The sequence below is a fragment of the Aptenodytes patagonicus genome, chromosome 5, assembly GCF_965638725.1.
Source record: "Aptenodytes patagonicus chromosome 5, bAptPat1.pri.cur, whole genome shotgun sequence".
NCBI lineage: Eukaryota > Metazoa > Chordata > Aves > Sphenisciformes > Spheniscidae > Aptenodytes > Aptenodytes patagonicus.
Genome location: NC_134953.1, coordinates 10192507 through 10220434, shown reverse-complemented (window position 1 = coordinate 10220434; position 27928 = coordinate 10192507). Strand labels below are relative to the sequence as shown.

Below are 27928 nucleotides of genomic sequence, written 5' to 3'. Positions count from 1 at the left end.
TCCTTGGTACCCAACTTGGCACCTTGCTTCAGAGCTCCAGCAATGATGTCCCTCTTCGGCTTTGTCTGGATGTCTCTGGCCGGTGTGCTTGGATTATTTTGTGTGAGTGGTCACATATAGGGAATTGGCATTACACAGGGAATTGCATCACATGTGTTATGTACCTAAAGCCTTCTGGAGTGTGGAGTATGACCTGATAGTCCTTATTCATGTGAGCAGTCTCCTTTGCTCCAAAGGAGCTTCCTTTCCAAGAATTTGGCAGGGAGAGCACAGGTTGAGCAGCTGAAAACTGCAAGAAGGCTTTGCAATAGCATCTTGCATGCAAACATCATTCTCTGATGTGTTTATAGCAGTGGGGTTTTCTTCAGACCCTGTTGAGGGAAAGGCAGGCATGATGGTGGTCTACAACTAAGTGTAACCCATTTAATCCAAGCAGGTTTTAGGTGTCTGCATGTTGATCTCTGTTGACTTGGTTAAAACTCTGAGCTGTGGGTTAGTAGAGAGTATTGGCGAACAGTGCAGAGTAGCTCTGAGTGAATGCCAGGAGACGTGCTCTTCTAAGAGGCCTCAGGACTACCAGCTATTTAATTTCTCATCTGGACCCTTTCAGGATTTCCCTGAAGATTTATTCCAAAGTGCTTTCTTCCAACCCAATTTTAAATCATATATGACATCTGTGCTCCTTTCCACAGGTCTCTCAACCTCAGCTCTGCTTTACCTGAAGCTTAGTTTTACTCTCATCAGTGATCTGGTAAAAGAACTGTTTAAAGTTGCACAATTTGACCTTTCTTTGAGTTGAGATAAAATTTTTCTAATTTTCTAAACCAGGAAAAAAAAGTTTAGTTTTTTTCCCCCCATTAGCTGCTCTCCTTTGAACCTAGGTCCTAAGCTCAGAGAATTGCTTGTGTTCTTTGTTTGCTGCTTCTTGTATTATTAGAGATTCTGCAGGCCAAACTATGCCTTCCACATCAACCATTCATCCTGCTGTTACCATCTGTAATGCCACATTTAAAATCTGCCAAACAGGAAATTTCCTCCTACCCCTTCAAAATGTTTTGCAGCTAGATGGGAGGAAAACCAGCAAGGATTGTTGTTAAAAAGAAAGTGTTACTTTGCATTTAAATTAAGTTAGCTACCTCCCTGTTTCTGTTTCTGTGGTATAAAGTTTAGATGCCATGTTTAGTATGAAAATCAGTTGTTCTCTTGCAGTGATGCTGAAGTGGACACCATTAGGATCTGGCCCCGTACAGGTACAGTAATGGTTCAAAACATAATGAAATTAATCCGGTACCTGGAGATCTGCCAGTGAGCGCTATCCTCAGCAGGCCCGTGCTTCACCAGCTCCTAATCACTTTGATGAAAGATTTTTTTTCAAAGAGCTTACAGTTTTGAAAAGTTTCTCACAGATTTTTTTTTTTTTTAACTTTAGTGAAAATATTTGCTTTTACAATATATTTTTCGTTTGCAAGAAACTTGAGACAAAGCTTTGAGGATTCTTGTGCTGCTGAGAACCCCCAGATGGCTTTGAAATGTGGGGAAACAAGAAAGTCCACAGGCAGGCTGTGTAACTGCACCGTGTCACTTCTCAGCTGGGTCCAAAAGAGTCCGCTGGTGCAAGGTGATTGCCTTTGCTTTATTGCTTTATCTGCTGAAGCATTCGCCACAGAGGAAGAAGGACTTTTCTTTTCGTGCCATGCCCATGGGAAGGATGTGCCTATTTAATCTCAACGGGCTTAATTTAAGTCTTTTCAGGTAGCTTAGGGATTAAGAGGACTTTTCTGATATATTACCTCTTTTCCTGATTTTTTTGTATCACAGAGGCAGTTTCTAGTCCTGAAAGGCACCTCAGTGAGTGAGAAAGGCAAGTTTGTCTCTTCTGGATTTGGCACCAGCAGATCAGAAGACATGGGAGTCTGGCTGCCCTTGCTGGTGCCATGCTGTGCTGGACTTGCTGCTGAGGCACTGACTCTGCGTCCCGCTGCCGCCAAGAATGCTTTTCAAGAACAGTCAAAACAGGTTTTCTTTGCCTCTGATCCCGAGAGGTTTTTAGGCTCGTGGCTTGAAGGCCTTGATGAGGCTCTCACACTGCCACAAATCAGTGGCAGGAAGGATTTACAGAGCATCTTTGCTAGCTAGAGTGAGTAATACTTCAGATAACAGTGCAGCTGGGACAGGATATGTTTGATCCCAGGGTTTCTACTGAAATCAGAAGGGGGACAGAGGCTGCTGTGAATAGCTGCAGGGTCTGGCAGGAAATTCACGCAAGTTATTCTCTGGCAAATGAGGCAGAGAGGAGTTCTGCATTAAACCTTCTTTTAATAAGAGCAGGGAGTTGGTTTGTTGGCACACACCAGCTCCGCTGTTCTTGAGCTTGCTGTGAAAATGCAGGCAGCTACTCTGCTGCTTCACCGGAGCTGCAGCAGGCCCACATCTGCAGCAGGCTGCTTTGCTTTTTCTTGTTTTGGGATGCCTGTGATCACCTTATTTCATGGGACTCTTCCTGTTTCAAGACTGGCTTTTTTTTGTAGCGCAACAACCCAGGAATCACAGATTTAAATGCACTGTGTGTAAACTGCTTTGGGGTATGGAGGCTGTCATGGTTTAACCTCAGTCGGCAACTGAGCACCACGCAGCCGCTCGCTCACTCCCCCCCTCCCCCCAGTGGGATGGGGGAGAGAATTGGAAGAGCACAAGTGAGAAAAACTCGTGGGTTGAGATAAAAACAGTTTAATAATTGAAATAAAATGATAATAATAATAATAATAATAATAATAATAATAATAATAATAATACACAAAGCAAGTGATGCACAGTGCAATTGCTCACCACCCACCGACCGATGCCCAGCCAGTCCCCGAGCAGCGGCCCCCCCCGGCCAGCTTTCCCCAGTTTCTGTACTGAGCATGACGTCCCATGGTATGGAATGTCCCTTTGGCCAGTTTGGCTGTGCCCCCTCCCAGCTCCTTGTGCACCTCCAGCCTTCTCAGTCGGTAGAGCATGGGAAACTAAAAAGTCCTTGGCTAGTGTAAGCATTACCTAGCAACAACTAAAACATCGGTGTGTTATCAACTTTCTTCTCCTCCTAAATCCAAAACACAGCACTGTACCAGCTACTAGGAAGGAAATTAACTCTATCCCTGCCGAAACCAGGACAGAGGCAAACCTTGAAGAGATCTGGAAGGGAGCAGAAGAATGTACAGTCCTGCGTGAGTGCATGCCTGAAAGCCTGCATGGTACAGGGAGGGTGACCACCGTGATTTTCAAGTTACATAGCAGCTTTTCATTCACGTGTGGTGGGCTGTCAGCCCCTGAAACATGTTTCACTGTTCTCTGGTTACATTCCTGAGGCAAGGGGTTGATTCCTACGTGAGCTGGGATTGCTTGCAGGACAGATTGCTGGAGTGCAGCTCTCCTGCTAAGAGCTGTACTGTTTAGCCTCAGGCTGGAGAATAACACTTCTCCTCCACTGGAATGCTTAAGGTGCTGGAAGCAGTCACAAGCAGGGCTTCTGCTGCTTCATGTTGGGAGAGATTGCTCAATCTAGGGGCTGTGGCCAGTAGTAGTGCTGCACGTTGGAACTTCCAAGTCCTCTTTGATGCTACCGACGTGTTTCTAGTGAAATTTAAGTTACTGCAAAATGCACTTCCAGAAAAATGCAGGGATTTTGGACCATGACTGACTGAGATTCGATGGAAGATCCGATTTATGGATTTGAAGGAGAGATGGTTAAATTCAAATGACTTGGCACATGCATGCCAAGCTCAGAGCTGTTTTTCCCTTGTAACTCAAGTTTGGTGCTCTGCTGTAGTGGCACTTGGTTCAGGGTAGAAGGGGTGGACTTCAGCATTGCTGGATTCAGGGCTGCCTGGGGCCCAACCTTTAATTCATTTAGGCTTAGAGCATATCTATGGGCTGTGCTAACTTAATGTGAGCTGTGTTGGTCGTAACTGGCCAGGAGCAATGCAAATAACGATGTACGTGCTGTAACATAACCCACATCTGTGAACTCTCTACAGGGGTCTGCTCTTCCACTGGGAAATCTTTAGTGAAGGTTGCTTCCTCTTATGTGGGTAGAGGAACATCTTTGTTCCAAGAGACCTGTCTGAGGGCTCTGTCCATCTGTTTGCATACCTCCTTTCAGTTTTCCACAACACGTGACGTGCACTCTAGGGATGTCTCTCTGGAGTCCATGCAGTCTCTTAACAGGAAGAGGAGCCTCAGCCCGCTCTGCGGAAAGGTAGGTGCCAAACGCCTGACGCTTGGCCTGATGCTGAGGTTTGTTTAGCTGTGCCAAATGATTTTCCTATGACTAGCCCCAATATTCACCTTTTTGAGTCCGTTCAGTCAGGGGTTTTACCAGAGCAGACAACCATGAAATGAATTTCCCGTAGTTCTGTAGTTTGCTAAGGCAAGGCAGGAGCTCTCCTTTGGAAGAATTGGTTAAGCCCTCTAGGGCTGAGAGTGCTCTTCACACTGCTTTTCTGAATTACCCCCTCTCCCAGTTCCACATTTCTGTGCAATAAGCCAGTGATCTTCTCTTTGCAGAAAAGCAGATACTGTGTTTTTTCTTTCCAGCCCAGAGTTTTTCAATCCTATCGCAACCTTCTCAGACCTGCCTGATTTTCCAGAATAAAGATAATTGCCTGGAAAACCCGTGACCCTTGACTGTTGCTGATGAACCTTTTAATTCCCCCTGTAGTTAAGGCTGTCCCGCTAGCAAATGCTAATCTTTAGGGTTGATATTTTCACTCCAGATGCTTTTCTTTTTTGATTCCTGAGTACAAACTTGAAGTCCTTTTTGGAAAACGTTGAGAGGGCTTTTCCTCCCTAATTGCTGATCATAGGGATGCCCTTTTGCTAGTCACAGGAACAGAGTCTGCCAGTTTGGTGCCTGACGGGAGGAGAGGAGAGAAGGTGATCAAGTCAAGGTGCCAAAGCATGGGAGGTGTATATGTGCAAAGAGGACAGATCTCCCTTGCAAGGTTGGACAAGCAGCCCTGAGTCACCCTGGTCCGTGGCTGTCAGGAGCGGGGAAGTTGGCTTGTCAGGCCTGTCTGCCCGTTCTCATCCTGCCACTGCTACTGGATTTGTCTGGCAGTCGGACAGTGCCTGTGGGGTGATCGCACAGGCTTCGGGTCTAGAGCCCTGGGGATCTGCTGCATGGCGTATGTGCTGGCCCGTCCAGTGAGCTGCAGCGCAGTTCACAGGCACGGATTCTGCTCTGGAGGGCTTTGCGTCTTGCACTTCCAGAAGCGCAGCGCAGGCCAGCTTTGTGCCTTTGACTGGGCTGTTTAGCCCTTTCTGTACTGCTTGCTTCCAGGTAAGGAAGAATTCCACTATTTGTTCATTGTGGGGGCACGAGAGAGCTGCAGAGCAGCAGCTCCTTTCTTTGCTCCTGCCCTTGTACATGCGGGGGATTCTTCTGATTGCCTCGCTCCACAAGCTCCTTTGTGTTGCACATTCAGCTCTCCTGCTTCAGAGATCCCCAGTCATCCCGGGGAAGGGCCCGTAGCCCCTTCCCGTAGTGCTGTATTCTCCTCCCTCAGGAGGCAGTTTCACCTTGCCCCTGCCTGGAGCGGCTTCAGCGTGTTTGGCAGTTTCTCCCTTCCTATGTTCACCGAAGGGAGTTTGTTCTTGTCCTTACTTGCCTCCTCAGACCTCTCCCTTAGGTGATACCCACGGAGAGCTGTCTCACATGCTGACAAATGCTGTCTTACTGTTCCCTTATCCTGCTTCCCAATGTGGTTTTCGTTCCTACTTTTGCTGTGTTTTGTACAGTCCCTATGTGACCTTGGATTATGATGGGGGGAGAGAGTGGTCCTTGAGTGCTAGGTAATGTTTGAATCAACATCAGATGTTAATGGAGGGCTGTCTACCGCCTCCCTAGGCAGTGAGGTGCTGCTTGTGATGTGCCTGGGTAGCAACAAGAGGTGCTAGAGTCTTTACTCCACCTGTCGCACCAAACGGTATGCAGGGTCCAATTTTCTTTGGACTAGGGTCTTTCCAGTATGACACGTTGCTTCAAAACCAGTTGGGGCCAGTGGGGCTTGCAGTGTTCCTTCGCACAGTGGGCTGTGGTGTTCCAAACTTGGCCTGTGACAAGCAGAGAAATGCTTCACTCACTGAAAGAGAAATAAAGTCTATCTCCTTTTTCCCCTTTGCTTTTGATAGAGGTCCTGCAGGGCAGGGTAAGGAGAGTCCCAAGCAATAGGTGAAGATACCATCTGGCCCTTGCAAGAGCAAAACCTGAATGACACAGCCCTGCTACTTGCTCTGCATTCCCCGTGGAGTAAGATGTATTTCTTCCTCTTGTCTAGGTTCCCGATGGCAGCTGGTCACATGCACCACAAAGTTTGTTTTGTAAATGCACTGTTCCCTGAAATCAAGTTTTCTGGATGGTGGCCTCCCGCCTGTCAAAATAAGTGGTTTTATTTCTGCTGCGCAGCCAACAATTCAGCCTTACATAGTTTTTCTTTTAGTGATTTTATGAGCTCTGCAATATTGCTCGAATTAATCCACACAAGCAATAAAGCTCTCTCCATTGTAACAAAAATCCCCAGCTATTTCAAACTCTGCCACTTATTCATTCTTAGTGGAAACTTTGGTGGTGTTTATCCTGTGAGTCCAATTCATATGCTGCTTTCAGAAATCCACCAGGAAGGCAGTAACTCAGTATCACTCTTGTCAAATGCTGCACATCAGAAATTAATCAGCTTGGATTTTGTTAATGAGCAATTAACTTTCTTTAAGCACCCAAAGACATCTGCAGAAACTATATACGTTGATGCCATGGTCCAAGCTGCTTCCAAACAGCCTGTTTCTATAACTCCTTCGTATTCAACGTGGTGCCACCGTCAGCTTTGGGCATAGCTGCAGATTTGGGCATAGCTGCAGCAGGGTCACTGCACAGACAATGCTGAATCCCTGCTGCTCCCTGCTTGACTTTGCCTGTCTTTGGCTCCTGGCCCCGCTGCTTTCCCCATCCCCTAAGTTCTCTTTTGGGCACATCTCAAGCACCTGGAAATTGGTGCTAGACAGCCTTATTAACCCTTTACGGAGCTGGGGTGGTCACCATGTAGAGCATTTATAACATCTGATTTCCGTTTGCAACTGTCTTGCTCTCGATCGCTCTTAATTAAATTTCTTTCGCTCTTGTCTACAGCTGGTGTAACACATTGGGAGGCTGTTCTTTTTACTGATGCCAGAAGAGTCTGAATAGTCTTTTGTGTTTAAATGGAGGTTATTAAATAGCTTTATATTAATTAACTGTGATGCAGGGAACACATGGGCAAATGTACTTGAGGAGATCAGCTTATCCATATGGAAATTACATTGGAAGTTAAATCCATTACCCTAATTGTAAAATTTGACAGTGCTTAGCCAATAACTGCAGAATTGCCTAAATCATGCATTTGTTTCAGAGCTGGGCAAATGCCTAATTTCCTTGAATACTTGCTTGAATGAAAAATCAAATTTGCCTCAACTGTGTAGGCTGCCTTGTCATTTCCGAGAGTGTTTTAGCAAATGATTTTGGAGGCAGAAACGGTCAGTGAAAGAGTAGGGTCTAATAAGCTCTGAGAGCAGTCATTGCAGGATGGTCGCTCCGCGAGGCGGGCTTGGGTGCCTTGACCCTCAGAGTCTCTCCTTTCAAGCAGGAATGTTGCCGTGCCCACAAAATAAAAGTTGCTTACCCCGTTCAGTGAAATAGCTGGCAGGTCCAAGAAACAATCGGTAGCCAAAGTGGCTTGAGGGATAATAGCAAGCAACAAATAAATTAGAAGAAGTTGTAAACTGCTTGTGGTTGATTGTGAGCAGAAAGGAGTTACATTTGTGGAAGAAATGTGTTCATTTCGAGCTGCTTGTTCAGGCCTAATTTGGAAAGAAGGCTGGCGTTTGTAGCTACAGTGGACAAAAAAACCTTCGCTGCAGCTCCCCTTTTCAAATGGCAAGGACAAAGTATTTATTCAGCTGTCAAGTGGGGAAAGAAAGCAAATTAGTTTTAGGCTGAAATGCTGGCCTGCGTTTGCTGCTGTGGTTCTGAGGCCAGATGGTGACTTGGACAGCCCTGGGGAACGGGTAACAAGTTTCTCCGGGGCAAAGATCAGAGGCAAAAGGAAATATTCAGATTATCTTGCTGTTCCAATTCCTAGAGCAGAGAAGATACTGTGAGAGGTATAAAGCTGTGTTGGGGAGGGGATTAGCCGCTCTTCTTTTCGCAGTTGATGGTGTTGCTGAATCCTGGAGTCAGTTTGTGGCAGAGCGTGGGTTTGAGACCTGACTCCTCCACCGAACTGCAGCCGTCCCTGGGATGGACGGGGCAGCTACTCCGCCAGCAGCAATCTGTGGGCAGCTCACTGCAGTGAGGGAAGCTCCTCTGCCACTTACCTCCCCCCCAGCTCCCCCATGGCTTCTTTAATAACTGCAAATGATTCAGGCATCTGTTTGACTGTGGGGCTGGAGGTGGCATAAGGCTACCCAGCAATGGCCACGTTTGGCTTGTGCTCCCAAAGCTTTTCAAGCCCCACTTGCCCTATTGCCTCAGTGCTGGCTTATGCCTCAGTTTCCCTGCTGTTGGCAGTCAGTTTGGGGTGTCCTTTAAACAAGCTGTGGTGGAGCTGGTAGGTAACCAAGCAGACGGGGTGTCTCAGCTATATCTACTTAGGGTGCTCAACTGTCTGTTAAACATGGTGCAGGCTCCTGGGGGGTAAGAAGGCACCAAAAACTCTCCAAGAAGCTCCAGGATTGGGAGTGTCTGAATATCCAGGCAGAAAGCAAGCTGGAAGAAGGGTCTCTGTGCTGGCACCACACACTCTCCATGGAAGGAGTTTTAATTGCATTCAAATATAATTTAGCTTCCAGTGTAGTGTTTTCATTTTGAGTTAATTTTTATCCAGTATAAACAAGGTAGGGGGAAACCAAAAGGATTAGGAAGGCTGAGTGGGAGGAGCGGTCTGGCCGGGCTGCGGAGAGCCCTGGGCTCTGACTGGGAGCCCACAGCTGGAACGGGGCAGGGGGATGCTGCAAGGCAGCGCAGGGAGCTGTGCGTGGCGGTGGCGAAGGGGCCCGGAGTAGGGTGAGGCCGAAGCAATTAGACTGTGCAGGTCAGAGGGAAAGGGAAGTTAGCAGAGGGGGGCCGGGAGGGTTTGTACTGCCTGCTAGAACGGTAATGGGCGAACCCAAGCCAGCTCTTACAGTTTCCTTATCACCTGCAAGTTCACTTCTGTTTTTCTTTCCTGTCAAAGGAGAGACAGGGAAGGAGGAGGACTGTTGTGAATCGAGAGGAATGTGATGGAGAGGCAGACAGGTGCTGTTAGAAATAGATCTTGATCCATCAGATTGACGAGAAAGCAAGTGCAACAGGGTAGGGGGATAGTTGGTGCTACACATTACTGCATTGATGTGCTGGGAGGGGAGAAGTTGCGTACTGTATGTGGGGACGTGGCCGTGCAGCAGAGACATGCACATGGCCAAAGTACTTGTGTACTCACCTTAGCTTTTAATTTTCACTTGCCTCAGTAAAAGCACTGTAAGCCAGGGACTTGCAGGACTCTTTCTCACTGGAAGAAATCAGTGACGTGACACAGGTTGTAGGTAACTTTTTTTCTTTCTTGTCTCTCTCATCTGTCTGTCTTTTTACCCCAGGGAACAGAGGTGGTTGTTGCAGCCTGCAGGAAAAAGCCCCTTCCAGTCTTCTCAGTCCTTCCTTGTCTCCAGAGAGCGTTGCTCCCCTTAAGCATTGACTCTCAGTTGAAAAGTTGGTGGAGAGGTTGGGTCAGGTTGTCCCATTTCTTGCAATGCCTTCTTTAAAAAGAAGATGCATCACAGTAGAAAAGTGATGCTGCCACTTCCAGAACAGCAGGGAGCGCCCAGGGAAAATACAGGGTGTTGTGGAACGGTGCCGCCTACGCTTCTGCTCTGCCTGCTGTGCTGCTCCAAACATGGATGGCCAGCAGAAGGGCTTGGTGCGTTAAGTGCTTTGCAGCTCATGTTTGTGGCAGCCCTGCGTTTGCTTAGCTGTGTTCACCTTCCTCTTCTCATGAACTTCCCTGGGAGGCCAGTCTCCTCGCCCTGCATAAGCATTTGCAGAGCTGATGTGGAGATGACACATCTGCTTGTCAAGCCTCTGGACCTTGGGACTCTCCTGAGTTATTGCAGCTAGTCAGCTTACTCTGAATATGAAAAACAGATTCCGGCAGGGAATTTGGGGTTCGGAATTCTTCTCCTCTTTAATTTATTTTTCTTTAAGTAAATTGAGGGAACGTCAGCTATTCCACTGACAGGAAATGCTGAAGGATCTATCGCCAATCATTTGCTCAGATCTCCAGGGCCCAGGGGTTTATGAAAGGTTTTTGCTATAGACTCTCCACCAGCTCTGAGAAACATCTGTTCCGCATTCTGAATGCGTTTTCCCAGCAGAGCTTGTTTTAATAAAATTATTACTTTCTCTGTGGTTAGAAAATCCAGTGCAATAAAGTGTTTTTTCTACACTAAAAAGTTCTTGACCACTGGTTAATGAGGAAGTTAAAAAGCAGCGTGTCACATCAAGTTTGACTTATCCTGTTCTTCCAGAAGCTTCTCTGGTGATCATAATATGACAGAGTTCACCAGGACTGAAGCTCTGAACGGTGACAAGTGTTTAATATTACCTGCACTTCTTGGTTTTGTTGATGCTTCATTGTAGACTCTGTTTGAAATCCAGTCTCTAAGCTGTGGCATGTGACTAGCATATATATTGAATGAGACTACGAAAGCGAGGTGTTTTGAGGCATAGGCAGGGGAGTTGTTAATCATTTTTTAAATGTATTTTGTGACGCTTTTGTCCCTTGGTTGTGTCCCAGCTCTGAAATGGCCTTTCCTCCACAGTAAGACATATTAGAAAAAGTCTTGCTGCAGTTTGATCCGCCTGAGACCAGATAATTATGCTTACAGTCAGGTTATTCTGTGCTAAATCAGAAAAATAGGAGAACCTGGCAAAGTCCTCAGCGCTCACTTGCGGACTCCTTTGTCCTCAACGGAGGTGATGAACGTAGTGGTGGTAGCTACTTTCCAAGTTCAGCTATGGAGCCCTTCCCCTGTATGGACAGCAACCAGGGAAGGAAGAGGAGACGCAGTGAACATGCAGAGGGTCTTCATTGGTCTGGAGGGGAAAAATTATCCTGGCTTGGAAGTGCTCTGAAGGTGGGAGGTTTTGATTTTAATGGGAACTTTTCCGCTTTGGAAAAAAGGGAGATGTTGCAAGCTTCATCCTATCCAACTTCCTATGTAGGAGCATTTTGTGTTCTCAAACTGTGATTTTTCAGACACCTACAATTCCTATTGGCAGTAGTTGGGTTTTAGACTAAAATTCTAGATAGGCATAGTCTGAAAATGAAGCTTGACATACCTTGGGATAGACTGATGTTTCTCCTTTGGTTTCAGGTGGTTCAGAGAAGTATTTTCAGATAAAAGCTAGAAGACGCGTGGTGGTAAAATGTTTTAGAAGTCAACTGCCTCTCAAGCAGCTTTGAGGTCTTAGAGGGACTCAATAGGAGGGTGGTGGGTATTTCTAGGCCCACTACGTGCGTCCCGATTCACCAGTGGGCTGCTTAGCTGCTTTGCCTAGCTTTCCTCTCCTTTTTTTAGACAAGAAGCCCCTCATGGTTTGTAATCAAGTGGAAGCAAGCACAGAAGCTTTATTGAGTAAGAGATCTGATTGCCCCCTCTTTGGTGGTGCAGACTACCTGGGCTTTAAAAAAAAAAAAAAGGCAGAACATGCACAGCAATAAATACTTCCAACCCTAAGCTGCATCTTGTAGAAGACCAAATGTTCAGGTCCAATACATTACTACTTCTCCTAGTCCCACCCTCTCTTGTGGGAAGTATGGGTACTGAATGGAGTCTGCTTCCTGCTCTTTCCTCAGGTTACACATCTTTTATCCTGTGCTGGTGGTACGAGGGAACTGCAAACAGTATAGTTTTGATGGCATGCTTTGTGTGCTCTCTCTCTCTTAATATGTTGCCTTTTATTTTGGTTCCAGCTGAACAACTTGGGCTTCTTTTAACAAAATTGGATTTTCATTTTCCTCTTCTGGAAGAGTGGGAGAAACTGCTTTCTTCCCAACGATGCCGCAGCCTGCTGCTTTCTGCTTCGCTGGACCCATACCTACCACCTCAGGCTGCCTCTCTAGTTCCTGCAAACAATTTAGGCACCTGTTCTTCAGCCAGGGTTGCAAGCGTGGTGGCTTCATCTCAGATTTATGGTGCATTTAAGCTACTGGACGTTTCTTTCAGTCAGCCAAGCTCCCTTCGCAGTGCTGGTCTGTGGGAAACAGAAAAATGAATTGTTGTACAAGCGTGCTGTAGGTAGAAGATGAAATATTCCCAGCCTGGGCCGAGAATCTCTTGTGTGTTCTCTGCCAGGTCGTGCACAGAAACTGTTACCTAGTTAGGGAGTCCAGCTGTGTCCTGCTGGGATTGTAGCTTTTAAGCAGGACAAATTGCTAGGAAGGGTTGAATCACAAAAATGTGGGAGTTAAAAGAGCTTAGGAGATCTAGTACAGCTCCCTGCACGAAGGCATGATCTAACAAGTTCTGTATCATCCCTGGTTGTGGGAGAAGCAGACAAAGCTTAAACAGTCAGGCTGGAGAAAGGTGATGGCTGGTCTGGCACAGCAGCAGGTGGGAAGTACTGAGGATGAAAGTGATCTTGGAGGGCTTGTTAACTGCTGGATATATATTGAAAAACAGAAAAGTCAGTCCTGTTTTGCTCATCTCATTACAGGTTACTGTAAGCGGTAGACCAAGCCTGCCTTTTTATTACTGTATTGGCTTTCCACAGAGCATTGTGTCAAACTGAAAATCTCCATTCTCCTCTTCGGTGTTTCTAATGGTATTAGGCTTCAATACATACGTGGGCATTTCACACTCTGGAGCAGTAACGTTGGAATCCGCTCCGTTCTTAGAGGTGACAGAACAGTCCAACAGAGAGGTACAACTTCAGGAATGTGTTGAGGGAGCAACAGGACCTGCACGTTGCCTGCAACCTATGTGCAGCTGCTTCCAGATGCAAGGTGCATTTCTTGGCTTCCTTATTTATTGATTATGGCACGTCAGTTACTTATCTTTGTTTTGCTAGGATCATGCATTAGCCTTCTCTTGGGAAGAATCAGAAGAGAGGACTAAATGTCAATTCACTTTAATCTTTGGTATATGTTTAGGTATCATAAGGATAGGAAATGTTTAAAAGCTCAAGTGAATCGGAACAGGATCTTCCAAAATTCTCATGTATGATTCAAAAACACCCCTGTGGGAGAGAAGGATATGGGTGCTCCCTGTCTGTACTAGTGAGATTAGCAGCGTTTGCAAATATCTGGTATATCTGCACACCCATATCTGGCCTTTGTGTAGCGCTCTCCCTTTTCATCGGCTACAATGAGACGAAATATGCAAGGATGTTGTAGATTTCATTAGTCACACTAGTTTATTCAAACATCTCCTTTGCATAAGAAACCAAGGCTTGCACTGATCTCTGGGAAAGAATGTGCTCACAGCTTGGAAAAGCAGTCTGCGCAAATGACACTGCAGCACGGCAGAGGTCAGCAGCTCGGGTGCAGGAGAGGGGGCCCGGCTGTAGGGTTTGGTGCCATCATTTGCAATTCAATCCCATACAGTTCCCTCTTAGGGGAACAATTCACTAAATGCAGAGTTGTTCTTTTTCCCTAATTCACCATATAATTCACCTCCCAAGTTCAATTAAGAAGCAATCTGTTTGTGACTGGAAGCAAGCTGCATTTATTTAGAAATACAAAATTATCCTTTGCTTCAGCAAAGACCACATGCCTTAATCATTCTGGTGGTGAATGGCCGGTTGGGGTTTCCTTTAAATGGAATGGGATATTGTGTGAAGAATAGCATACTTTGGGGGGGTGAGAAGTCCTGGGGATGTAAAATTTAACTGAGAAGAGGAACTTTTGTTGAGCTTGGGCTTAAGGAAGTGACGAGGACTGGGCATGAAAGAAAACAAAGGGAAATCTTGGGATGGGACATTGAGGCTGGAAAAGAGTGATAGAGTTCAGAGCAATCCATCTTGTTGAATCAGGCTTGTTCCTGTTCACACATCTAGTGGCTTTTGTCCAGTCAAGCTCTGTTAAATTATGGCACTTCCTTTGGGAGACAATCCCCTGATTTAGTGCGTCTCTTGGACCAGGAAGCTTTAACCTATAGTCAACTGAGAGTCTGAGTATTTTACTTTCCGCTGGTTCATTTTATTGCTGTCTTTCATCATCCCTTTCCTGATATTCTAATTAGTTATAGTAGTATAATGTCAGAGAATTTGATACCATCCTCTCAGTTCTCCTCCAAGGTGTCGGAGATGTACCTTTTCCCCTGTCCTTGCCTCCTTGGAGGGGCTGGAGAAGGGTTTGCAAGAAGCCAGCTCCAGAGCGAAAAGAAGAGTTTTCCAGCTGGCAAAGCAAGACTGGCTCAGGGCTGGAAGGTGTCCAGCTCTCTTGAAAGTGGGACATCCCTCCTGAAGTGTCCACACGGCATCCAGCAGTGCTGTATGACTAACTATCATCTCCCTTTCTGCATATGGTGGTTGATCATTCTATTCCTGCTTTACTTTGCCACCAAGACTGTAGAAACTTGCTCTTGCTAATACCTCTGCAGAGATCAGCTCATTCAGCCTCCCTTCTGCTCACAGGGAAACCACGATAACACGATGGGGAAGGAGGGAGTGCGACAACAGTGGTGGTATCAGCACCACCTTCTTAAGGCTGTGAATGTAGTCCCAAAGCACGTTTTATTTATCTGTTACGCATCTTGCTGTCTCACGTGTTGTGCTTTCTCACCCTAGGCACTGTTTTTGAGTTCTCCCTCCTACTACAGTCACCGCGGAGAGCTTTCCTGCCAAAGAGATGCTGGGCTGGTTTTCCATGTTGAGTCTGTGAGTGTTCAGTGGCTTGCTCCCCAGGTTTCTATACTCTGTATAGTTGCTCTCTGGCTTCTGTGGTGTTCCCAAGTTGGACCTTGCAAAATAGAAAGCCCAGGAAACCTGGAAGACAGACAGCTATAGAAAGAAGACCCTTGTTTTTCTCTCTTCCCCCTTCCCCGTTTTCCAACCGTTTTTCTGTCCCTTTCACTGCATTTTTCTTCTACTATCCCTGTCCTGAAGGTTGTCTTGCTGCTGGGTGATCTCCTAGTGCTCCCTCCCTCCCCACACTCAGCAGCTGCTGGTGCTACATAGAATTCAAATCTCAAGACTGTATGATTGTTGGTCAACCTGCATTTAAGAGATGGCCAAAATTTGAAAGCTATCCCAGGAACTTTAAATGCTTCCTGAAAGATTGCATTTGGCATAGCTCAGGTTACCAATGTAGCGAGAGGCTGGAGCAGGTACACTGAAACAGTGTGAAACATCCCAAGCCCCTTCCTTGTAGAATTCTGGTTTAAACTGTGAAGATTTGCACCTATTGAAATGTCCAGATGCTGATTTTTAGAAATTCATATGTATTTTTCTGCACACAGGCAAGAGACATCTAAACAAGCCTTGAGAGTCTTTGAGGTACACAGTTTGATGCACCTCATGTTGGAGATTCCATCCTTTCCCCCCACCCCCCTTGGTGGGACAATCAGCAGATCCCTGGGTAGATTTTATGGTAGGGTACAAGCACTGTACCCTACAGTGGTAGGTACTGGTATTGTTAAGCACTCTGAACTTTTTATTCATTTAGACATTTTTAAGAAACTGAAAAATACCACAGAAAACCAATATTGTGAAAATACCTCTGCTTCTTTACCCATTTTGAAATATTTAGCCTCTCTGAGTTTTGGGGGGTTTTTTTGTTGGGTTTGGTTTTTTGGGTTTTGGGTTTGTTTTTTTTTTTTTTGCTTTGCTGGCTAGTATTGGGGGAGTTAGTTTAGAAACAGGCATTTTAGGGGAAGTTGGAGATGATGGTGGTGGTAAGAATGATTAGGAAATATTTTGTGAACAGAAAAATAGAGTTACAAAATCAAGACGGAAGATGCGTAATTCAGGGTCTTTCCAGCACTCTGAAAACTGCTTTGATTAAAGCAGTTATCTGTGAGCTGCCTGTGAGCATTCAGAACTTCACTGTGTCTGGCACCTTCCTAGCCCAGCAGCCAAGTGAACATGAAGTGGAACTTCTCCTGTGTTACCTGGTTGTGATTCTCTCTTATGTGCTGCTCATGGGAGGGTTGTCTGTAGACCTTAAGATTGTAGGTACCAGGGTGGACATAACGGTGCTTATAGAAATCAGACTTTAGTGGTAACGTTGTGTAAGAGAGGGAGATCTCAATTTGCTTCCTGCAGAACAGGTGAGTTTGCACAGTTGGTATTTTCCTTTATACTGAGCAGAACTATTCTGAAGTCCTCTGAAACAGAAGTGTGAACAAGTTATTGTTTGTTTTAAATCCATTTCTGGCACTGGGTGACATTTTAAATCTTTTGCTGTGGCAGAATGGATCCAGTATTGAGGGAATATCCTATTTCTATGTCATACATCAGAAAAACGAAAATCAAGTACTAGGCTATTGCTAAATATCATGGTACCTTAATGGTCAAAAGACTAGTAGGGGCTATAGACAGGGGTCTCTATCTCCATTCCCTAGCAATGTGAGTTTTCTGGGGAGCTAGGATCTCTCCCTGACTCTTTATCTTATGGTAGAGGATTCTGGATGCACTGAGCCCCCCTCAGCCCTCTTGGCGTGCTGGACAACCTAACCTGGTGGGGTTGCTTCTGCAGCCCCTGCACCCTGCTGCCAGCAATGCTCTGCTATAGCACGCTGGTGGGGAGAGCAGCACCCACCAGCACAGCAGTGCCGTCTGGAGGAAAGGAGAGTGTTAGGCACAACACCGGTATGAAGATGCCATGGAACTGCTGTGGTTTCTGTGCCCAGTAGCTGTGACATCAAGCAGTCAAATCTCTCCCCCAACATGTCGGTGTCTTGCATATCATGGGAACATCATGAGTCAGTTTTCCATGGGGGAAATAGGAAAGCCAGGCAGGGAGGCACTCAGAGTGGGACCAACCAGTTTTGTTTTGGTGCCTGAGCTGGAGGGAGCCACCTCTGTGGCCAAACTGGGGACCTCCGTGTGCCTGGCAGCCCTGTTCCAAAAGGGAGGGGTAGCTGGCACTGGATGAGGCACAAGAAATATCCAGGAGCTAACATCACACAGTTCTTCCTGCTTTGGTAGCCAGTGGGTATTAGCATCACAGAGAAGGACTTTTATTTTCAGGTGAAGCTGAATTCAGGCCAGATGTATAAGAGTTGATAGAGTTTATTGGTCTGAATGTAGATCATTCTTTGCCTTGACAGTGTACCTTTTTTCAATTTGAGATTTAATAGCAATACTTACAAGGAGGATGGTAGCAATAGTATGGCTCCTATTCTCAGTAAATCTCCATGGAACTAGCTTCCCTAGAAGAGACTTTCTGCCTATTCAGTACATGGAGAAACTAAGGCACAGGATGGTAATGAGTTGCAAGGTGTCACTGTAAGCTAGGAACAAATCCAGGAGAAGAGCCCAGCTTTATCAGGCTCTTAGTCCTTGTTCCCTGTACAGGGAAAGCAGCCAGTTTCTGTGGCTGCAAACCCCAAACTGGCATCACTGACAGCTGCTGTCCTTCCCATGTCAGAGCTCTGCCAGCCTACTCACCAGGAGATGTGTCTCTGCTCTTTTTCCTTTGCAGGAGGCCTGGGAGAACAGTCTCTTGTGTCAAGTGAGAACGCCACTTCAACCAATCGTAGTAACAAAGCAGTTATAAAGGGTAATGTGGTACCCCACCCAGACCTTTGGGTATCTTTTATTTACTTTTTTATCCCCTGTAAAACCACGTTTTGTCCTGTGTACATGTGTGTGCCTCCGTGCCTAGGAGACCAGCCTTGCCCAGGCATTTGTTGCTGTTGGTGGACTCTCTGCAAGGGTGGGTCTGCCTTGTATAGTGTGGTGGGTTGACCGCGGCCAGCAGCCAAGCACCCACACAGCTGCTTGGTCACTATCCCCCTCCTCCAGCAGGATAGGTGAGAGCGCAGGAAGAACAAAAGTGAGAAAACTCATTGATTGAGATAAAGACAGTTTAATAAGTGAAGGAAAGAGAAAAAAAAAAACAAACCCAAGTGGTATAAAGGCAATTGCTCACTCCTATCCACAAGTGGACTGATGGCCAGCCAGTTTCTGAGCAGTGGCTGTCTTGCAAGACAAAACCCCACAGTTCTTAATTGCTGAGCATGATGACATATGGTATGGGATATCCATTTGGCCAATTTGGGTCAGCTGTCCCAGCTGCATCGTCTCCCAGCTTCTTGCCTACCCCACATCTACTCACTTAGAGAGTGGAGAGGGCTCAGCAGAGTGAGAAAAAGAAAGCCTTGACACCGTGCAAGCACTGTTCAGCCATAGCCTGAACATTGGTGTGTTATCAACGCTGTTTTAGCCACAAATCCAAAACATAGTACCTTACGGGCTGCTACGAGGAAAGTTAACTCCATCCCAGCCAGACCTAGTACATACAGGTAACCATGACTGTCACCAGGACAGCAAAACCATTTTACTCCAAGGCAGAGAATGTAATGCTAGCTGGCTGCTCCTTGCTGTAGGGATGTTTCAGCTAAACCAGTTTAAGCTTCTGTTTCCCTGAAGCAGGGCTATCACCCAGGCCAAGTTTTACAGTTGGCTTCTTCCACTCACGTAGGTAAGGTATCGCTTACAAGATCAGTCCAGACCTCTGATCTTCGGGCATTTCCACATGGTTGCCCTGCTCTATACAAGATGATTGCAACCAACTGTGTGCAGGAGGGACTACTGTTTCCCCCTTGTAAAGGGGGAAGACCACGCAGCAGGTCAATCCATGGGGGGATGTTCGCACTCATGGCTGCTGTGTTCATAGCCTAGTGCTGTATTCCCTCATTGGAGTTGCTCATGTCTCCTGAGCTGCTGGCAGGCCTGAGGCAGCGGAGCAGTGGGCAAGAGCACTTGAGGAAGGTGCTTCTGCTTACAAAGCTATGTTGGTGTTTCTGTCTGCCTGTTTCCACGTAGAGATGGGCTGGTGCTGCTGTTGGCATAAAGCTGGGCTGTCTCTGCTTGCCAGAGGAGGCTGGGAGGCCCCTGAGTGAGTTTCAGAGAGCAGCAGGGGCTGCTTCATAGCACGTTGCAGATGCAGAGTGCTGCCTGGGCTGTGGGCAGTGTCAGGGGTCTCCCACCCACGGCTGGTGTACGGAAACCTCCGAGTGTTGTTCATCATGGAGGGAGGGGGGGATTATAGAAAGGATCTTGGTTGTCCCAGGCTTAGCAATAGTACTAGTCAGTAAGAGAGGCTATGTCCAGGTAGACTAAGCATTAGAAAGGCTGCATGGCTTTACCTTTCACTGAAGAAACCCTTCCATACATGCAACTTGGCAGTGGCTGTAAGCAGTGCTTCTTCAAGCTTGCTGTCCAGATTTCTTCTGTCCCCTGGTAATACGGCATCTGCTGCCTGCTTTCTCCAAGTCCCTGCTAGGAGGGTGTGTCAGGCCTCTCCAAGGACCCACTGCAAATTTAAGTTGTTAAAGGCAGAAAATTTTAGCAAGGTTTAGGAGCAGTCAAGAGCTGTTGCAGGACTGGTGCAGAGAATTTGCCCAAGAAGGTGTGTTGCTGGTGAGGAATGGAAGCGTTGGTGGCACAGAAGCGTGGACCCAGGGTCCTCTGTGCAGAGCTCCTGCTGCATCAGGCACAGGAGAACATGGGGCAGATGACTCCTCACTTGGCTTTGCTGGCAGAAGCTGTCGGTGTGCAAATTCACAGAGATTTTGGGCAGCCCCAGGAGCAGTTTGTGACTGGGAGACGGGTATCCAGAAGATTACTTGTATCTTGAGACCCTTTCCCTTCTTCCAGCTGTGGCCCTTGTAATGTCCCAGCAGTACCTCTGTGGAATAGGTGTATGCAAAGAAGGGGAGTTCTTATTTCATTGTGGGAACCCCCGACCTCAGAGCATCTGCCTTCCAGGGTCCAGCAGCTGGTTTAGGGATGGGGCAGCTTCTGAAATGCCGGCTGCAGCCGACATGCCGGGGAGGTGCTCAGGAGGAAGAGGAACAAAAGGCAAATTCCTGTCTTTCTCCTGCAGCTCAGAGCAAGGCCTCCAGTGGGAAGGGCTGGACCTGGTGAAGCAGGAGGGAGGGTTTGAAGTTCATTCTTTCCATCCCCCTGCACTGCCTTAATTTCCTTCCCATTGTTTTGATCCCCTCAGCCTTGACAGTAGTGGTTTGCTTACCCGTGCTGCTGCTGGAGGGATGAATGGGAGAAGAGGCTCTCAGCAGCCCCTCTAGTCACTGGAGGAAGGTCTCGGTGGGGCTTGTGCTTTTTCATAACCCAGCAGCCCATGTCTGTGACTTGGGAAGCAAAGCTGTAGCTGGTCTTGCTGATTTCCATACGAATCACAAGACCACAACTGGAGCTTAGATCCCTCCTCTTGGAGCTTCAGAGAGGCCCGCCAGCACTGAGGAGCCACCGCCAGCAGTGCTGCCTCTTGAGGTGAGGAGGGAGTTGCCTTTAGGCCAGCACTCTCTGCAGGTGTGGCAACCCCTGCATTCTATTATTCCTTTGCCCAACTCCAGCTGATGCATTGGCTGTGTGATACAGGCAGCTTTGTCTAATAAATGGTGTCTGCACAGTCCTTACACATGCTAGGAAAGCCCAGCTGGACTAAGGCTGCTTTGAGGTTTGGGGTCACCCATGGCACAGCGAATAGCGGGTGAACAGCCAGGAAGCTCTGAACGGAGGGTATTTTCTGCTGGATCAGACTCACACTACGTTAAAAGTGCAACTTGTGTAGGTGTAACCAGTATCTGAACAGAGCTGCAGCAGCACAGATGCAGTGCAAGGTACAGGTCCTGCCTAGAAGCCTGCGTGAATCCTCAAGGCAGGTTTTATGGCCAGCACTGAGCACCACACAGCCAGGGCTCCTCTGCCTTTTTAGCAAAAATGAGACACATGTTCTGTTTTCCCTTTTGTATTTTTGCTCCTTTTCATTAAAATAAAGAGATTCAACATGGATGGAGATTTGTGCTAAGTATAGAATGCCTCAGCTTTTCCACCCTGAGCATCCCTCCTCCGGCAGAAACTGTCCGATCTGTATATGTTTCCAAACCACCCAAGATCTAGCATGTGAAAACAAACACTTCTACGTAATACTTTTCAGCCTTGAGTATAGGTTTCAGTCTAAAAGGAGCCTGTCCTCTTCTTCCAAGGCCAACTCGAATGAGTAGTTGCTGCCGTTGTGAAGCTAGCCCTGCCAGAACAAACCTTTCTCTGCAGATCTGGATGAGTAGGGCAGGTTGAGAATATACAGTGACATCTGGGCTTGTTTGACCTCCCTCCTCCCATTCCCCTTGTTTAAGTACTGTGTCCCCATCTATGAAGTTGCTGTTGGAGAAAGTGGGTAGCTAGAGACGGGGGGTGTCCCTTTATACTTTTCTGGGAGAGTAGGTTTGGCATAGTGCATAAGGAGGCTCCGAGGCAAGAAGGGCCAGGTTGCTACAGATTAATTGTGTCTAAGTCCCAAACAAATCACTGGCAAATCTGGCTATGGCTTCTGGTTTGGATTAACATCTTGCTTTTTCTGTTTTTCTTTTTCTGAAGCTCCAGGGTATTACCTGAGGGCTCCACGTGGAACTAAAGAGGATTTAAACACTGTTGCCACTCTGTCTTGCAGACGGCAGGCAGAACACAACGGTTGCAAGGAGACCGAAGAAGAAGGAATATAAAGATGAGTCTGGGATGGATACGCACTCCTCTCCCAGAGCGCGCAGGGCAACAACATCCAGGGCTGAGAGGATCTGGCCAGGGGGGGTCATCCCCTATGTGATCGGAGGAAATTTCACTGGTCAGTAGTGAAAACATTGCTCCCTGTTTGCTCAGGGGTGAGTGTCTCAAAATGTGTGGGAGTTCTCGGGAGCAGAGTTTTCCCACAAATGACTCAGGTCCTTGGGAGCCTCTCTACTGAGGCAGGGTGGGCATGTGGTTGCACAAGGAATTGTGCACTGTGGAAGCCCGAGACTGACGTGTGCGGTGAGATGGTTCTTCTCTTGGAGTCCAAGAAATAATTGGGTGACTTGGTCACTTTTCTTGATTGCTTCAGGGGTCAGCACTTGTGAGCTGCAGTCATACCCTGTGTTTCTAGAAAGGGATCCTCTCTGCTGTTGGAAGAGCAGGAGCAGAAGTACAGTGGGTTGCTTTCTGAACCCTCATTCAGAGAACTTTCCCTGTGCACTCTGCTTCCTGACCTGCTGTTTTCTGGGCACCAAACTTCAGGGTCTCCTCTGGCTGTGTGAGGGAGAGAAACGGTGAGCCGGGTCCATGGTGGATGAGGAGCTCTCCAGAGTATCCTTTTTAGGATCTTTATAGCATCCCTGGGGCTGTTGAAACTAAGATGTCTCTTGGGGTGCAGCAGATCTCTTGCAAGTCTCTCGTGCGAAGCAGACAGACAGCTTGCTCTGATGCCACTTCTCTGTAGCTCAGTGGTTCGCCATGGGATTGGTTTCCTTGACTCACGGATGACAAATGCTCTGTGCCTCACTGGAGCCAGCTCTTTCCTGTCTCCCCCAGGCTGCCTCCACCATCTCCCACTTAGATCCAGCAGAACTTATTCCCTTGAGCTCCTGTGATGTGCTTTGTCCCAGCAGCAAAGAGCAGTTTGGGAACCACTCTTGTACAGTGTGGGTTTGCCTCCCCAGTCCTGCCCCTCCTGCCAGTTTGGGGTGATCCTCGAGACCTCTTTAACATCTTCACCCAGACCCTGTCTCATACTGGCACCCACACTGGTGCCAGGAGTCTGTGAAGCCCCAGTAGAAGGGTCTGTTCACCTCCTACAAAAGGAAGGGCTCAGGCAACCTGGCAGGATATTGAGTAGCCTGCTAGCCACAACTGTCCCCCTGCATTTGTCGGAGAACAGCCATCCCCATCCCTCAGGGTCTGATGAGAAAGTCTTCTCCGTGTTATGTGTGTCTCACTGCCCTAACCAGTCCAGAGTAGGTAACGCCATCCTTCCATCTGGGTGACTGTGTAAGAAGCAGCTCTCACCATAGCACAGTTCTCTCTTGCGTTCAGCTTGGTGTTTCCCCTCAGCTTAATCCCACCCTGGAGTTCCTGTCTGTATTCCTTGTGCCTTTCTGAGGTACTTCTGGCCTTTTCCCGCTCTCTAGTCCCTCTTGAGAGTGGCAGCTTGCTCTGCAGCTCTGTGTGCAGAGGCTATGCTGGAAAGGCAGTGTAGGGAGGCCTCCTGGCTATGTGCTGCTCTGGGGCATCACTTCCCAGCTGTCTGTGTGACTGTTTTGGATGCTGCTGAGTGGCCACTGGAGATATCCTGCTCCCTGGGGAGGGAAGGTCCTGTGGCCTGTCTTGTTGCTAGCGTGCAACAGGCATAATACCCTACTTTGCAGGTGTCTCTGTGCAAGTCCTGAGCTTCAAGCACAGAGCGGCAGCGTATCTCTATACTTTCTTACGCTGCCCTGAGACTGCCTCTAGCTCCTATATAGTTTTTGCTTCTAATTTTAAATACCCGGTAACAGTTTTGCCTTAGTTTTTGAGAGCATCTGTAGCACTCCTGAGATTCCTGGGTCTTGAAAGCTGTGTGTGGTCATGTTATGTTGCAGCATGAGAGCAAATTTGGCACGCCACTGAGTAGCTGGTGCACGGATCGGAACACCCAGCAGCTCTGCCGGAGTGACCTCTACCTAGTGAGGTGACGTTTCTCGTGTGCAGAAATGTTGATGTGCTTAACCAAGTTTGCTACATGTTTAATTAGAGCAATTAGTTCATCAAACAGAAGGAGAGAAAAGTATGATACAGTAAGTCAGTGCTATAGTAGAAAGTGGGTCCAAGATTCCTAGAGGTGTCTACAGGTATAAGATTGACTGTTGGAAAGATTGACTGTTCCCCTATCCAGATGAAGTCCATTAGAGATTTCTCTGAAAGCCAGGCCTTCACTGTTAGCTCTTCTTGGATTTCTTTTTCAGGAACCCAAAGAGCTATCTTTAAGCAAGCGATGAGGCACTGGGAGAAGCACACTTGTGTGACGTTTGTGGAGAGAACTGATGAAGAGAGTTTCATTGTGTTCACATACAGAACGTGCGGGTAAGTGATACACACATTCCCTGCAACTATCTGTGTTGCAAACATCCCTTTCATTGATAGATGGCTTTGTAAGTCTAGCTCTGGTCAGAATAAACCAATGGCTACATTGGGAAATCTGTCGCAGGGATCCATCCTTACTCCCTGTAAGGTTTGCCGCGGGAACTTAGTATTTGCTCAGAAGAGGGTGCTAAGCCTTTCTGGGTTCTTTTTCCTGGGATAACACTTAAGTGTATGTATGCATGCATTTTTATAGATATGGGCTTACGTGTTTTCTTTATACATACACATACATATAAGTATATGTAGTGTATGCAACTGCTGGCCTGTCCTGGACCCTGCCAGATGCCATCTCCTGTTGCTGTGTCTCAGACTTCCCCAGTTCATTGCTGTGCTGCATGGGTTTGTGGGTTTTCTTTTCCAGATGCTGCTCATATGTGGGTCGCCGAGGAGGAGGCCCTCAGGCTATATCCATTGGGAAGAACTGTGACAAGTTTGGTATTGTGGCTCATGAGCTGGGTCATGTGGTGGGTTTCTGGCATGAGCACACACGGCCTGACAGGGACCAGCATGTCACGATCATCAGAGAGAACATACAGCAAGGTAAAATAGCACTTCAGGTTATTCCACCTGGCTTTGGGTGGGTGGAAACCTTTCTTGCTGGACTTGTGTAAAACCCTAGTGGTCTGTGAGCTGGGATGGAGAAGAAGAAATATTGCTAGTCCTTGCCTAGAATAAGGGTCAAAATAGTTGGGTGAATAGAGATTTTGGATGTCCAGCTGGAATTGTTGGAATGTAGGAGTATATCCCTTTCATTCTAGGTGCCCAGAGGTAGAAGGCTTTTTTTTTTTTTTTTTTTTTTTAAGGGATTTGTTTTTTTCCCTTTGTGTTTGGCATCACAGGTCAGGAGTACAACTTTTTAAAGATGGAAGCTGGGGAAGTGAACTCGCTGGGAGAGACCTATGACTTCGACAGCATCATGCACTATGCTAGGAACACATTCTCCAGGTGATAATCCAAGGTTACATGTCCTTAGGACTATTTTCAGTAGTCGTGATTAGCTCTGTGGGATACATGGAGCCTAGAAGGAGACCTGTGATCTATTGCAGAGATATGTGGCAGTTGCAGTGTTCTCTGCTGCATTGTAAAGCTTGGAAAATATTTGAAAAAGCAAGGTGGGTGAAGAGAAGTATGGTGGACTCCTGTTTTCCCCTCCCCACTATATTCACCCAGTGCTGATAATCTCAGAGACCTACCAAAGCCATGGTAGCATGCTTTGCAACCTTCCCAGACAGCATGTATGTATGTGTGTATGTATCTGCCCACCTTCAAGGGGGTAATGCTAAAAACACCTTTGAATCTCTTGTTCGTCCAGCTCATGCTTTGGAGTCACAACATTGCCTTCCGAGAACTTTGCCAAGGGAGAATTTAAGCTCTAGATCCTGATCTTTAATCACTTGGGTATTTTTTTAGCCATTTATGCATGTGCTTTAGATTATGGCCTCTGCAGCTCTGTGATACTATGTGACTGGGTTCTTCATGGAGAAGTTTTCAGTCCTGTTCCTGTCCCAACTAACTGGCCAATTTCTGTGTAGGCTGTTTGCCCTTCAGTCCCATCTCATCCCTCCAGATGGAGCCCATTTTGTGATCAGACAGCTCTACTGGATAGAGAGGTGAAATAAGCATAGTTATTTATGTCCTGGATTTGGAACGAGAGCTACTGGATGACCAGCTCCATTTGCTGCCTTATTTGAAGTTTTTTCCATAAATCCCACTACTGCTCCTTCCCAAGAGCTTTCCTTCACTACATACCATGAATAAAGGGGATGGGAGGCAGATCGCAAATATTCACACTCTTCAGAACTTTTTGTTGCAGAAACTAAATGTGACTTTGGGGCTTTTTTAATTTTCTTACTCCCCAGTCGTATGGAATTGCCAAGCCTATTGTTTTGTGCTTTTGTTTCTGAAACTTCACGTTGAGCAGGGGAAAATTACTGAACTTGCTGAAAAGCTGCTTGTTCTGGCAGGGGGAGATGGTGGCTGAGCAAGGGTGCTTTGCAGCCTTCAGAGATTTCTTTGGATCAGATACCCAAAGCAAACAATTTTTCTTCTCTTGAGGCATCTGCTAGACCCTTCCAGCATTTCCTAGACCCTAAATGGTTAGAATTGTCTTGCACAAAAGCAGGATTAAGTTATTACCGCCATTTATATTGTGGATGCCTTTGAGTCTGTGTCTCTTGAAAACCAGGGTCCTTCAGAACACTGCTGGGCCAAAAAGGGATAAAAACGGCAAGAGTCCTTCTACATTTAAATTGGTGCTTAATAGGATTTTTAAGTCTGTTTTCTTTAAGCCCTTTGTCTCTGTGACCCACCCTCACCCCAGTAACAGTCTTTGTGCAGTAATTGAACTGAGCACTAAGTGCCTCTGTGGGCTGATTGTGCTCTCACCGTAAATAGGCAGTGCTGGGAACAGGCTTTTACTTTACCAAGACCTGTCTTGACATCTGCTCCCCTAAGGGAATGATGCTTACTTTGACCAATCAATCAGTAGAGATTTGTGAGTGTACGCATGTCTCCTTCCCACCTTACTGAGGTTTGAGGGTGCTGGCCAATTGCAACCAAAACTGATAAAAGCATAGAGCCTGTGAAGATATTAAGTTTCAGCAAGTTTCGTTAAGATCAGTGGCTAGGAATGGGAGATAGCCCCTGCATGATGCTGCTAAGGTAGTGGGTGTGTTAATACATTAGCACACACCAGAAAGTCCACATAGGAAAAAGATGGTCTGAGCACCCCACCAGTGGAGATGGGGCGTGTGAGTGAGGAGGAGGCGAAGGCCATGGAACCGAGTCTGTGGCTCATTGTCTTGAAGCAACTCTTATGTGGCACTTAGCACAACCTTGTTGTTTATGACTCCTGTGAATATTGATGGTAGCAAATCATATGGTGTTTGCCATGGTCAAATGCTGCTGCAGATCCTAGGCCCTTTCTATTCTAAACTTTGTACCTAGAACAGAAAGGGACGGTTTTTCTGAGACACAAGGAGTCCTAGCAGTGGAAATTGTTTCCAGTGGTGCTTTTGAAAATTGCTGCAGAAGTCACTGCTTGTTTTCAGTTCACAGCGAAACGTTTCTCATTTGCGTCTGTGGCTAATAGGAATAGGCGTATGGCACAAGAGGCTGTAATGACAGCAGTAACAAGTTTTTACCACGGGAACTTCTGTTCTTGTCTATGTCAGAAAGTTGCCTGTTTTGCAGAGTATGGCTGCAGGCTTTTATTTCCTGGTGCATTCCTTACAGACATGGCAGTAAATTAAATTGAATATGGCTGTCTCATTAAACAATTTATTTTGCTGCTGTCAAGGCCCATAAATGGCAGCTTAGCAATAAGAAAGTTTAAACCTCCACAGAGCCCTAAGCAAATAGTGGGTTACCTTAATTCACTAAGCCTCTTGCTAGTAGACATGGCAGCACAGCCTGCAGTTACAAAACATGACCTCTGCAAAGCTCCCGTTTGAATCAGGATGCAGGTAGCACTGCCTGCATGTCAAGGGGCATCTTCTTGATGTATTGGCAACACACCATCCTAATCCCACACAAGATGTGTACACGTGGCACTTACATCCTCCACAGGTTTTACTGCGTGAAGTAGGATTATGTTGTCTCTCCTCTGCAGATGGGGATATAAATACAGAGTTGGGACAAAATGTAGCTACCTGCTGCTGAGTGCTTAACCTGACTTGAACATCTGCTTCCTTGAGTGGTGTTTAAAGCACCTGTGTCTGTTACCCTCAGATGGGATGGTGAATATTCAGCATTTCTCAAGAT

The 27928-nt window shown here is 46.9% G+C and overlaps 1 protein-coding gene across 4 annotated transcripts in view; it reads left to right on the top strand.

The window, feature by feature from the left end:
- TLL2 (tolloid like 2) overlaps positions 1 to 27928 on the top strand; it is a 100243-nt gene that overhangs the window by 39296 nt on the left and 33019 nt on the right. Inside the window, exons 3-7 of one of the 4 annotated variants that reach the window (XM_076338595.1) lie at positions 17691 to 17768; positions 21687 to 21857; positions 23989 to 24106; positions 24528 to 24706; positions 25006 to 25111. In XM_076338595.1, coding sequence (XP_076194710.1) covers positions 17691 to 17768; positions 21687 to 21857; positions 23989 to 24106; positions 24528 to 24706; positions 25006 to 25111 — 652 coding nt within the window. Of the gene's footprint in view, positions 1 to 17690; positions 17798 to 21686; positions 21858 to 23988; positions 24107 to 24527; positions 24707 to 25005; positions 25125 to 27928 lie in introns of those variants that run through there. The other 3 variants (XM_076338597.1, XM_076338596.1, XM_076338598.1) reach the window with 3 other exon arrangements.